Raw genomic sequence first — 12,927 nt, 5'->3', positions numbered from 1 at the left:
TACCACGTGAGTAAAGCTGGAGATTTGTGTGTGTGCGTGTCCAGTATTCCCGGCTGACAGTACGTGAATGTGTGTGTGCGCGGGCTCTGTTTGTCAACACGTGCTCGTGTGAGTACACTCTCAGGTGCGTGTGTACATGTAGGCTTGAGAGTGTCTTTATGTATGCCTTTGTGTATGTGTGTTTGAGTCATCGCCGACGCTGTCTCTGTGTGTTTATCTGCCTAATGTGTGTTTATCTCTGTGTGTGTATGTGTGTGCGTGTGTGCTCTAGAGGTATAATAAGTGAAGTTCTTACCGTAACGGTCGGTATAGCAGTGACCAGTGAGTAGACAAGCACCGGGGGTGCCTTGCTGTCATCCTCCGGTCCTGGGTACGGCTTGGAGAACGTCCTGTCGTAGCAGAAGAACCCCTGGATGTGAACGGGGAACGTGTCCGTGTACTCAAAGTAGTACGCCAGCAGAACCGTTCCTGCCAGGATCACCAGCTGGAAATAGAACATGGTCGTTGCGGATTTTAGGATGATAAAGAAAATCCGCTGGAGTCTGATATTGTGTGTGTGTGTGTGTGTGGTTTAGAGAAGGGTGTTGAAAAAAAATGAGGCAAAAACGAGGGAGGGGAAAAGAGAAAGAGATCCCTTTTGAGCACAGTGACAGAGGCTTCCAGAGTGTGTGAAATGAGTCAAGTGTGCATGGAGAAAGATAGTGAGGGAGAGAGAGACAGAGAGAGAGACAGAGAGAGAGACAGAGAGAGAGAGAGACGGAGAGAGAGAGACAGAGAGAGAGAGAATGAGAGAGACGGAGAGAGAGAGAGACGAGAGTGAGAGAGAGAGATAGAGAGAGACAGAGAGAGAGAGACGGAGAGAGAGAGAGAGAGACGAGAGAGAGAGACAAGAGAGAGAGAGAGAGAGAAGAGAGAGAGATTCCTCCAGCAGTGCTGCCGGAGGAGGAGCGGTAAAGAAACAAACGAAAAGCGATCAAAGATGCTGCTCTACTGTACACAGGAAAGAGGAGAAATGAAGCGAGCGAAAGAAACAAGAGAGACAGAGAGAAAGAGAGAGCGAGAGAGGGAGGGAGGGGGGGAGAGAGGAAGACAGATGGGGAGAGCTTGCACCGAGGCGAGCACCAGTACACATTTGAGAGAAAAGGAGGGAAGGAGGTTGGAAGGGTGAACTTGTAAAGTGTGTACGTGTGCTTGTTACTTCTGCTTCAACCTCACAGTGCTTGGGGCTCAATCCATCGTGTCAGGAACAAAGTCATCCGGGACACAAACGCACTTCCACACACAGCCCAGTTTATTTATAGATCCAGTACATCAAACAGCTCCTGTATACTGTTGCCTTGTTGGTCTCATTCCCTCAATACGTGCGTGTGTGTGTAATGTCTGTGTGTGTAGTGCGTGTGTGTGTGTAGTGTATGTGTGTGTGTGTGCGTCTCCCCCCGTACAACTCTCCTTTTCTGTAAGTAATTCTGACATGAATGTTATGTTCTCCATACTTCTCCTTCATCCATCCATCCATCCATCTCTCTCCTCCTCATTTGTAGACAGCCTGAGGGAGTGATGGAGGGATGGGGGAGTGATGGAGGGATGGGGGAGGAAGTGTAGTTTAGAAAAGCAGTCAAAGTTCAGACAAATAAAAACAGTATGTGGAAACGTTACAGAAGAATAGCCCCCAGGAGAGATGCAGTCTCTCATTTCCAATCTGAAACCAAACTGGGCAAAAGCATTCCTCTCCATACAGGCCGTCAAGATGAGTTAAAGGAGCTTCTATAAGGTGAAAGCAACCATCCATCTCCAATACACTCTAATATTCAGAAATGACCAATGAGACTGTCGGGGGTTTAATACTGGCCAAACAACCCAAACTATTCCCATTAGGTTTAAAGGAATAGGTGTAAACCGAAAAGTGTATTAACCTCAACCAAATATGCTGCAATTACAGTTATTTGAGTCTATGGGTTAAATCAGAGCAAGAATGGTCAAAGTAAGTGAAGTGAAATAAGATATTTAATATAAGATATTAATATAACAATTATAAGGCAAACTTGTTACAAAGTGAATGCTTTACATCTTACCTACTCTACCGTGATTATTGTAAATGGGAGAGAGAAAGAGTTAGAGATGAGGAAGGAGAAGGAGTAGGAGAAGCCAGAGCTGAGGAGAAGCCTTCGGGAGAACAATCTAGAGAACAGTGCTATACAATTGCCTTTATACACAACCAGTACATGTAGAACAACCAATCAGACCACATCTTGACCCTTACTGGGAAAACCTATTCATGATAGAACAAAATTCCTCTCTCGGTCCTTGTTAAATGTTTTTTAAATGTATAAAACTTTTTTTAAAACATACGTGTGTTTCCAACATTGCCTGAAATGTTTCCTTAGATTTTTCTCCTCAAACCAGATCTAACTAGCTATGTACTGTAGCCTATTTTAAATAAGCTTCAAACTCATAAACACACGCTGATGGCAATCTTCATAATATATATCTTTGGCACCGGTCTGAAGGGCATAATTAACTTGGCGGTTTTTACTTTAAGAAGTCTCTATCTCAAGCTAATTATGCTCATCCGAGTTGACCCCCAGCTAACTATGGCACAATATGCCGACTCACATTAGCATAATACACTGTAATGGCAGCCATTTTGGCTGGCTGATGATAGCCTTCTTTTCAACAAAACAGCAATGCCTCCACTTCCCTGACAAATGGAGGGTAAAGACCTCTCTTCGACTGTCCGAGTGAACTTCTCCGTTTTTCCTGACACATTCATGTCATTTTTTTGTTTTTCTTTTCTTCACAGGAAATACAAATAGGTAAAAGGTTTACACAATGACATGTGGTCCAGAGAGACTGAAGAACCCAAGACTAAAGAATTTGTGTCATATAAGCTGTTTTTGTTGAGCTTCAACATTGATACCAGTATACCCTGGGAACACAACAGTGAGGTTGCATTTTAGCGTTAGCCCTGTCAGAAGGGTTACTTGTTGACCTGAGCCACTGTGAAACACCCAGATGGCATAGAAGTCACCCCATGAAGTCAAGTGTGAGAAGTAGGTTGGGAGTGTGTGCGTGTGACCGGGACACGGGCGTCAGGACGACAGCAACCTTGTGATGAGCTGTCCCTGAGCGTTGCACACAGCTGAGGCACAAATTGGAGACTAAACTCAAGGGAGTTTTTGCATGCATAGCAGAGGGGCTGTAGCTCAGTTTCACTTCTCATCTTTGTGTATGTGTGTGTGTGTGTGTGTGTGTGTGTGTGTGTGTGGATATGCCTGTTTATGTGTGTGTGTTATCTGATTTCCTTGCTAGCAGCCGGCTCACTTTGTCACTTTTTAGGTGAATATTTTCAAGGGCCAGCCATCTCTGCCCAAACCTCCGGTTCACAGTCCCAACATATGATTAAAAGCCACGGTCTGATCTCAGAACACTGCCACTGCTGGACCTCCCCAGGCTACTGCTCACACACACGCACACACACACACACACACACAAGGATACACATGTACAAGACACACTACTTCCAAAACAGTCACTACACACACAATGCACAGTTGTGTGCTAAGGCACACACTCCCTCAGAGTTAACATCAGCAAGCTTAGATTCTCACTAATTGCCTGTCAGTGAGTGTGCGATTCTATGTACATGTTTGTGTGTGAACTTGAGTGTGTGTGTGTATCTGTTTGAGACAAAGACAGAGAGAGATACAAAGAGAGAGAGAGAGAGAGAGAGAGAGAGAGAGAGAGAGAGAGAGAGAGAGAGAGAGAGAGAGAAAGAAGAAAGAAAGAAAGAAGAGAGAGAGAGAGAGAGAGAGAGAGAGAGAGAGAGAGAGAGAGAGAGATGAGAGAGAGAGAGAGACGAGAGAGAGATGAGAGAGAAGGAGAGAGAGAGATGAGAGAGAGAGAGAGAGAGAGAGAAAGAAAGAGAGAGAGAGAGAGAAAGAAAGAGAGAGAGAGAGGAGAAAGAAAGAGAGAGAGAGAGAGAAGGAGATGGAATGAACATCATACCAGATCAATATGTCTAGTCTGCCACCTGGTGCTCTGGGACTGCATTGCAGCAGGGTGAAAGATGGATGGCCCAATCGAAGTGGGATGGAAAGGGAACAGAACGAGAGGTGTGGGAGAGAACTGCAAAACAAACAACGTGAAGGAGGGATGGTGTAACATTTAATGAGTGCACGAGACACCATGGGAGCTGCATGGAGCTCGCTGCTGGGAGAGAAAACTAGGGAGGGACTTAACAAAGAAAACAAGGAGAATGTGAGCATATACGAGGCAAAGGGAGAACAAGATAGGAGAGGGGGAGAGAGAGAGATGGAAGACTGAGGGAGAGAGAGAGATGGAAGGCTGAGGGAGAGAGAGAGAGATGGAAGGCTGAGGGAGAGAGAGAGATGGAAGGCTGAGGGAGAGAGAGAGAGATGGAAGGCTGAGGGAGAGAGAGAGAGATGGAAGGCTGAGGGAGAGACAGAGATGGAAGGCTGAGGGAGAGAGAGAGAGAGATGGAAGGCTGAGGGGGAGAGAGAGAGATGGAAGGCTGAGGGAGAGAGAGAGATGGAAGGCTGAGGGGGAGAGAGAGAGATGGAAGGCTGAGGGGGGGAGAGAGAGATGGAAGGCTGAGGGAGAGAGAGAGATGGAAGGCTGAGGGAGAGAGAGAGAGAGATGGAAGGCTGAGGGGGAGAGAGAGAGATGGAAGGCTGAGGGAGAGAGAGAGATGGAAGGCTGAGGGGGAGAGAGAGAGATGGAAGGCTGAGGGAGAGAGAGAGAGATGGAAGGCTGAGGGAGAGAGAGAGAGATGGAAGGCTGAGGGAGAGAGAGAGAGATGGAAGGCTGAGGGGGGAGAGAGAGATGGAAGGCTGAGGGAGAGAGAGAGATGGAAGGCTGAGGGAGAGAGAGAGATGGAAGGCTGAGGGAGAGAGAGAGAGATGGAAGACTGAGGGATAGAGAGAGAGAGATGGAAGGCTGAGGGGGAGAGAGAGAGAGAGATGGAAGGCTGAGGGGGAGAGAGAGATGGAAGGCTGAGGGGGAGAGAGAGAGATGGAAGGCTGAGGGAGAGAGAGAGATGGAAGACTGAGGGAGAGAGAAAGAGATGGAAGACTGAGGGAGAGAGAGATGGAAGACTGATGGAGAGAGAGAGATGGAAGACTGAGGGAGAGAGAGAGAGATGGAAGACTAAGGGAGAGAGAGAGAGATGGAAGACTAAGGGAGAGAGAGAGAGAGATGGAAGACTGAGGGAGAGAGAGAGAGAGAGATGGAAGACTGAGGGAGAGAGAGAGAGATGGAAGACTGAGGGAGAGAGAGAGATGGAAGACTGAGGGAGAGAGAGAGATGGAAGACTGAGGGAGAGAGAGGGAGACTGTACGAAGAGGCAGAGAGCTAGAGGACGGAAAGAGAAAGAGCATGGGAATAGTAGCAGATCAAAGACTGACTACATCTTTTGGCGCCCACACACTCTATCGCCCTTCCTCCCCTCCCCTCCCCTCTCCTCTCTTTTGTCTCTCTCATTACTGGGTGTATTTTTCATCCTTATCTCCTAATCCTTGTTTTTTTGCTTCGGTATGTCTGCTGGAGGAATCATCTGTTAAATCCATCTTTATCCTGCACTGTTTCTGTGTCTCTGTGTCCCTCTCTCCCCACTCTCTCTTTCCCCGCCTCACATTCCATTTATCTGGAGTGTTTGTCTCGGCGTACTGTTTCCCTCTCTCAAAAGAAGAAGAAGAATGAAGATCGATTAGGACAAGCTTTATTTATGCTTGACATGGCCTCCCAATCGTGAAAAGCACATTTCAGGAGCCACAGACATCAAAGGAAACAGGCAATTTACACACCCATTGAAATATATCAAGGAACATTCCAGCGCTCGAGTGCCTCTGCAAACAGACAGCCAGACATTTGACAGAGCCGCACAACCCCAGCTTGAGCCAATCCCTTCTCTTGACGCGATGACAGTCAGAAATGACTGTGACTGAGAGAGTGCGCGCGGCTGAGACTGTGAGTGGTGCCAGGGTTGCTCTACCCCTCCTTTCAAGAAACTCTGAGAGGAAACAGGTGGGAGCGAGCGAACAAGTGTTCTCACTGCACAATGAAAAAATCCCATTGCGGCGAAGGGGCTATTTATAGACGCATGGAGATAATGAGCGCGAAACTGTGGCGAATGCCGTGAGAGAGGGCTGGTAATGTGTCTCTGTGTTGTAGCGAGGGAGATGGAAGTGTGCGTGCGTGTGGAGGTGCTTGTGTGTATGTGGGGAGAACAGATGCATATATGCACCCAGTTCAGCGATGCACTTTGTGGCCAGGTCCATGTTATGATGATTCATTGGTTTGTTTTAACTTTAACAATTTTTTAGAAATGTGACAACTTATCAGTATATTAGTGTAAACGCACAGAATAACAATGTGAAAATCAAAAACGGTTGCCCATCAAATGCTGAAAAAACAGTTTGAAATTTGAGTGTGGTGAAATTCCACTGAAAATTCACATTTTCCAAGCACGCCTCTCCAACCCCTTCTTTCGACGAAGTCAGCCAACAATCTGTTGATCAAAATTACTTTTTAATCGTCTGTCTTTTGAAGTGGATTCTGAGTTACCCTTGAGTCCAGACACTTCTGAACCCCTTTTTCTCAGCAAGACGGTCACGTTCAAACCGTCAAAAAGTGGGGAGAGATGGGATTTGCGATTGGCCAGCCACAAGAGTGGGAATCGGCTTAAACGTTCTCAATTGCTCTGACCCATCCCTGTAGGATTTAGAAGATTTGTCGACTCGTACTGCTTTACGAAAGGACTGATAAACGTCTGTTTCTCACGTTTGTGAAAAGATGAGGACGGGAAACAGAAATGAGAGAAAGAATGAAGAAATTGAGGTGGGGAGGTTGGGAGAGAGAGAGACCAACTGAGATATACCTTGTTTACAATAGGTTTAAAATGAGTCTTAGGCAAATGGAAGTGGTGGTGCCAAGTACAAGTGTAAACAACCACCGAGAGGCTTTGTGATCCAACCACTCCAACCACCTGCTGAGTTAGTCTGGGACTCATTCGACCACACATCTTCAGTAGTTTACGCCAATGGGGCCCGATGTGTCCCAACTAGGACGTCACAGGAAAGAACGTCATAGAAAGCCTTTGCTTTTCTAACATTCAACCTTTTTCATCTCTTTTTCATGCCCGGAGCTCTTTTAACAAGTCGCAAATGACTTTTTCCTGCTGATTTTTGTGCTACGGTAGGAGACCAACAGACACCCATAGAACGAGAGAGAGAGACCTACACACTTGCAGAGAGCAAGAGAAATACTGAAAGAGAGAAAGAATAACACAGGGGGCCTGTCGGTGTGGAAAGACAGGGATGATGAGTGACTCATGTAGCCTAACAACACAAACCAAACTGCCCTCAGGGGGGAGCTGTGAGGCTGCTGGTCGTGATGCGAGAGAGCAGTCGGGAGAGGAGAGGACACATTAAGAATGGAGAGGAGAGACTCCAGAAGAGAGATGGTGAGAATCAACAAGGGAACTGAAGATATGAGTGTTTAGAGGAAGAGAAAGGGTGATAATTGCTCTTGAGAGGGCCATTCTAAAACAAAGGGCAGTCCTGAAGAAGAGCGAAAGCAAAAAGGAATCCAGCTAGTGTGAGGTTTTTGAGTGCACTTGGGAGCATGTGCACTAGAGGAGAGATGGAGAGGAGGAGCTCTGAAATGTGCAATGGGTGACTGGGCGGTGCGCTAGAGACGGTCAAAGAGAATTGTTTAAGTGGAGGACTCCCCTGGAAGGCTGGAGATGGGAAAGAGTTTTTGCAAGAGTAAGTGTTGCAAAAGAAACTCAATGGCAGAATGAAACATGGCAGGGAAATATATATATAGAGGAGACAATGTCTCTTTGGATTGTGGGAAATGTAGGCGATGGTGTGAATTGTGAGGTAGTACAAAGAGTGTTTGTGGGGAGGTTTGGTATTCTGTTGGGTAATCTGTAATGTGAGGAGGAAGCATTCTCTTGAGAATCCTTGTTTACCATGGTTTCCCTTAATAATGTGACAATTATTTTTTACATTTAAGTACACTCCAGTTCTCATGACAACTACAGATGTACAATGTTTGCTTAGTAGCAACTCAGCAGATTTTAAGTGCTGAAATAAATGCCTTGTCTATTTCTATGCAATCTCTATTAACAAACAAGTTCAAATGTCAACACATATCTTAATACACTTCAGCTCTTATGGCATGAGAGGGGCGAAGCCACCACATAACTGGTTTCTAGGGCAAACTAGAATGGCGAACATTTACCAAATGCTAATGCTAAAACTCCTAACCACTCTAACCATGCTAGCCCCACGGGCTTCTTAGGCACGGCGTATACCCAGAGTCATAGCAAGCGCGTGAGCGGCGCCGGAGTGGGTTAATTGGGTTTCTCGCGTTAATTAGGCCAATTCATTAGCAAACACGTCTGAAGGGTATGAACGCTCTACTGAGTCATTTAGGGATTAGAGAGAAGCCGTCGCGGGAAGAGAAACAGGGGAGAGAGGCAGAGAGAGGGAGAGAGGGGCAGAGAGAGGCAAAGAGGGGCAGAGAGGGGCAGAGAGGGGCAGAGAGAGGCAGAGGGGCAGAGAGGGGCAGAGAGGGGCAGAGAGAGGCAGAGAGGGGCAGAGAGGGGCAGAGAGAGGCAGAGAGGGGCAGAGAGAGGCAGAAAGGGGCAGAAAGAGGTAGAGAGGGGCAGAGAGGGGCAGAGAGAGGCAGAGAGAGGCAGAAAGTGGCAGAGAGAGGTAGAGAGGGGCAGAGAGGGGCGTCCGACAAAACAAAGAGGTCACCCATGCCTAGTCCCAACACTCCTCACACTGGCACCTCTTCTCCCCACTGACTTCTCTCCCCGACCTTGTGGGCGACTGGATTAGAAGGAGAAGTACCCCGTGGCTTTCAACCTACCAATCAATCGGGCCCCCCGCTTTTAATGCATTTGCATAACACTTCAAGCCCCTCCCTCCCACTCACCTCCACCATCAGGAAGCATGGCACAAGGTAGGTGCTGGTTTTCTGAAGTGCCCTCCAGTCTCCCACCATGTTCATCTTCTCTCCTCCGGCTTCAACAGGCACCTGCGGAATCGAAAAAGACCTTTACCAAAGGCACGAGCAGACTCTGACTACGTCACTGCTGGTTCCCTGGTTCCACGCGTTTTCTTCATTTTTATAGACCGTAATCCGGTGCAGATGATTCATGATGATTGAGATTAGAATTAGAATTTGATTCCCAGTCATTTTTCACTCACACTGAATCCGACTCATCGTGGATGAGCAAGCAGTGGAAGAACTAATCCTTTTATTCTCCTCCCTTCTATTGCACCTCATGTCCCCAGTTGGCGCACACACACTGCCACAAAACAAAACAAAAAACACATACTGTACACACCCACAGATGGCACAGTACACAACCAGACAATGGAGGTTGAAAGGCAAAGAAGGAGAAGAGACAGAGGAGGATGATCAAAAACAAAAGGATGACAAAGAGATAAGGAGGACAGACAGAGTCGTGACGCACATGGTTGTGAAAGCTCATCTTGGGGGAATCAGGAGGGAAAAAAAAGAGGATGTCAGGAAGAAGAAAGAGAGAAACAATCCCAAACGAAGCTCAACTGGTCGACCCCCAAGAGGGAAAAAGACTGGCGCCTTGTCGTGATAGGAGCGCGCCAACTCTGTGCAATGCCCACTGGGCATTCGGAGGGCCATGGGCATTGTTCACTCGAATGCTTTGCTGCTTTCCGGATGTCTGAGAAACATGTGAGGCACGTTGTTCCAACACCGCAAGAACGGAAGTTTGGGTTGAAACTGAGTTTTGCTGTTTTAATTCAAACAAACTTCTGGTGAGTATGTGAAGCCATTTTTTTTTTTTATTGGAAGACAACTTGCTTTTTCTCCAGATTGATTTCCCTCAAGATCTTTTAAAGCCTATACATGGAAGAGGAAAACAACATGTGCGCTCTCTCTCTCTCTCTCTCTCTCTCTCTCTCTCTCTCTCTCTCTCTCTCTCTCTCTCTCTCTCTCTCCTCTGTCTCTGTCTGTCTCACACACACACATACACCATATATCTGCCCATTCTGTACAAAGGCAGCTGTGGCTTGATTTTTGGACACATTTAATGGGCTTCCCATGTGTATTAGGACACTAGCATTGGAAAGCTTGCTCAGACATGAATAATTACACACATCACAGAGGATACAGCGTCTGTGTTTAAATCCATCCATTATTAAGACTCTCATCCTCTTGCTCCCACAATGCAACAGTTCTCTGTGGGTCCATTAACCACGTTTTGATGTGTCTGTAGTGTGTATAATCCTACTCACACACATTCACACCTATGAAGGCACGGACACACACGTATGCACACGTATAACAGCCACATGGATTGCGCAACGACACAAACTAGGAAGATCGAGCAAGCATGAAAGCCCCGCTCTTAAGCACTGTCCATCTCATCACTGTGTGTGGAAGCCGGAAGCTTCTAATGCCTCCTGCATCTCCCAGACAGCATGAAACCCTTCATGACACCTTCTCTCATAGCCTTCCCCTCTCTCTCAACCGCCCACTCGCTCACACACATTTTCACACACACACATGTTTTCACACACACACACGCACGCACACACACACACACACACACACACACACACGTACACACACACACACACACGTACACACACACACACACACACACACACGTACACACACTGCTGACATGCCACTTTCTACTCCCCCATGCCAATCCACCCGTCAATCCCACAAGTGTTTGACACACAGGTACTTGCGTAAGTGTGAGAGCGCGTTTGTGTGTACACCACAGCAAGATCCGCTGCACTGCTACAAGACAGGTTCCACAATGTGGGTCAGATAGACAAGTGCTGAGAGATCTCTCTTCCCATGCACTCATCCCTCGATCCCCCCTTACTCTTTCTCTCTGACACACACACACACACACACACATCTACTCACACAGCTTGACAGACAAAACAGTAATTGATGAAAGCTTCATTGAAACCACAACCCCTACGTCCATCGTGGGGGACATCCCCTTACACGCACACGCAATGACCAAACAGCGAGAGAAGAAAAACAATGAAAGGAATGCAAATCGAAGGTCTTACCTCAAATTCTGTACGGACAACTCGTGATGCTACAGATGTGCCATCGTCTACACTGAGAATGCGGTTGTACAGAGTGTGTGAATGTGCGCGTGTGTGTGTGAGAGGGAGAGAGAGCCTTCAGGAGCTCCAGCAGACTCCCATTCTGTGTCTTGTCCCTCTTGTGTCCGGTTGCTCGTTCTCTCTCTCTCCAGTCCGAGCCGCCCGCCCAGTGCTTCCGCTGCTCTCCCGGGCGTGCGGGCACAGAGATACAGAGAGAGAGACAGAGAGAGAGACAGAGAGAGACAGAGAGACAGAGTGGATAAAAGAGTGAGTGTAGCGCAGCCAGTCAGCCCCTATCCACACTGCATGGGAAACGCGCTAGATCACTAAGCTAATCGGCTAATCGGCACTGCCTATGCACCGGGGCTAATTAACGAAGTGTCGGATTCCGCAGGCTTCAAGGGATGCTCAGTGTCTCCGTTGAGGACGCGGAGAGGGAGAGTTACGAGAAGCAAGAGAGAATAAGTGAGAGAGAGGGAGAGGGAGGAGAGTGGGAAGAAGGAATGAGAGCACGAGACAGCGGGAGCGGAGAAAGTGAGCGGAGTGAGAGAGAGTGAGAGAGAGAGAGAGAGAGAGAGAGATAGAGAGAGAGAGAGAGAGAGAGAGAGAGAGAGAGAGAGAGAGAGAGAGAGAGAGAGAGAGAGAGAGAGAGAGAGAGAGAGAGAGAGAAGGAGGGAGCGTGGATGTGTGTGTCAGAGGAAGAGGAACAACAGTGGCTGAAAGCTAGGCACAGCGTTCTCCAGCTGGAAACCACTTTCATACATGAGAGCACAAAGCCTGTGTGCATGTGTGTGTGCGTGTGTGCGTGTGTGCGTGTGTGTGCGTGCGTGAAATAGTGAGACAGCCTGGGCTCAGGTGAACAGTGAGTTCGGCCAATCTGCCCTAGCCCTGCAGACGCAAATTTGGGTGACAGAGGGTTAATGACGCATCGCCAAGCGGAAAAGTGGAGCACGACAGACACCGGCCCTATGTGGGCCAGGGCCCAATTGGTACCGGCTATTTTCAGCTTCAGCTTAGGTGTGTCTGTGTGTGTGTACCTGTATGTACAGTATAGAATGCGTAAACTGGGTTTGTGTGTGGGTGTACAGTGCAGTATCTCTGGGATGGTTTGGAGATGGTTTGCCTATACTTGCATGCGTTTGAGTGAGAGTGTGTGTACACGTTTGCGTGTGTCCCTGACAATTGAGGTACACGGAGCTTCTGGCTTTAGTTGTGTGTTCACACGAATGCGTGTGTGTGTGTGTAATGCCTCCAGCAACACAGGCCAGCGATAACTGGGAATGAATCTTCAGGGCACGTAACACGAGTATTCGATGCACGGAACCTGGTCTGCTTGTAGCCTACTGCTTCAACAGCCCTGGTGGATTGATTTGCGTAATTTATACACACGCAACGTTAGCCGTTAGCTTCAAATATAATGTTGTAGGCCGAAACAGTGAGCAAGAGGCTAGTCTGCTAATCATTTGGAAGCAGCATTAAATATATCACAGGGATGGTGCTTTCCCCCAAGGATAGCCTATACTTATCCACCGCTCAAACAAAGCCTTTATCGTACGGCACATACCAAAAAAACGAGTCAATAAGGAAAACGTTGTGGATCTTGGGCTCACAAGTACGTAATTTCTGCGGTACGTGGTCGCGAGTGTTCACGTTATGGGTTATTGACCCAGAAGGAAGGGGGTTCCTCTGACTGATCGTTAAATCGGCAGGCGGATATGTTGTTCCCATGGAAACCAGGCAGCCATGGCATGGATTGACGGCGTGAAGCTGAGCCAGA

At 47.7% G+C, this 12,927-nt stretch overlaps 1 protein-coding gene across 3 annotated transcripts in view; it reads right to left on the bottom strand.

Annotated features, from left to right (window-relative positions):
* Positions 1-11,303, bottom strand: part of plppr2b (phospholipid phosphatase related 2b) — a 21,949-nt gene extending 10,646 nt beyond the window's left edge. For 2 of the 3 annotated variants that reach the window (XM_062448413.1, XM_062448412.1), the window contains exons 1-3: positions 11,112-11,303; positions 8,968-9,069; positions 296-484 (exon numbers count right to left, since the gene is read on the bottom strand). In XM_062448413.1, the coding sequence (XP_062304397.1) occupies positions 296-484; positions 8,968-9,042 (264 nt within the window). In that variant the 5' untranslated portion in view covers positions 9,043-9,069; positions 11,112-11,303. Of the gene's footprint in view, positions 1-295; positions 776-8,967; positions 9,070-11,111 lie in introns of those variants that run through there. The other variant, XM_062448414.1, reaches the window with a different exon arrangement.
* Between the last annotated feature and the right edge of the window lie 1,624 nt (positions 11,304-12,927).

This window comes from Osmerus eperlanus, chromosome 22, assembly GCF_963692335.1.
Source record: "Osmerus eperlanus chromosome 22, fOsmEpe2.1, whole genome shotgun sequence".
In the NCBI taxonomy this organism is placed as follows: domain Eukaryota; kingdom Metazoa; phylum Chordata; class Actinopteri; order Osmeriformes; family Osmeridae; genus Osmerus; species Osmerus eperlanus.
Note: the sequence above shows the minus strand (reverse complement) of the source record. Positions and strands in the feature narration are given on the sequence as shown.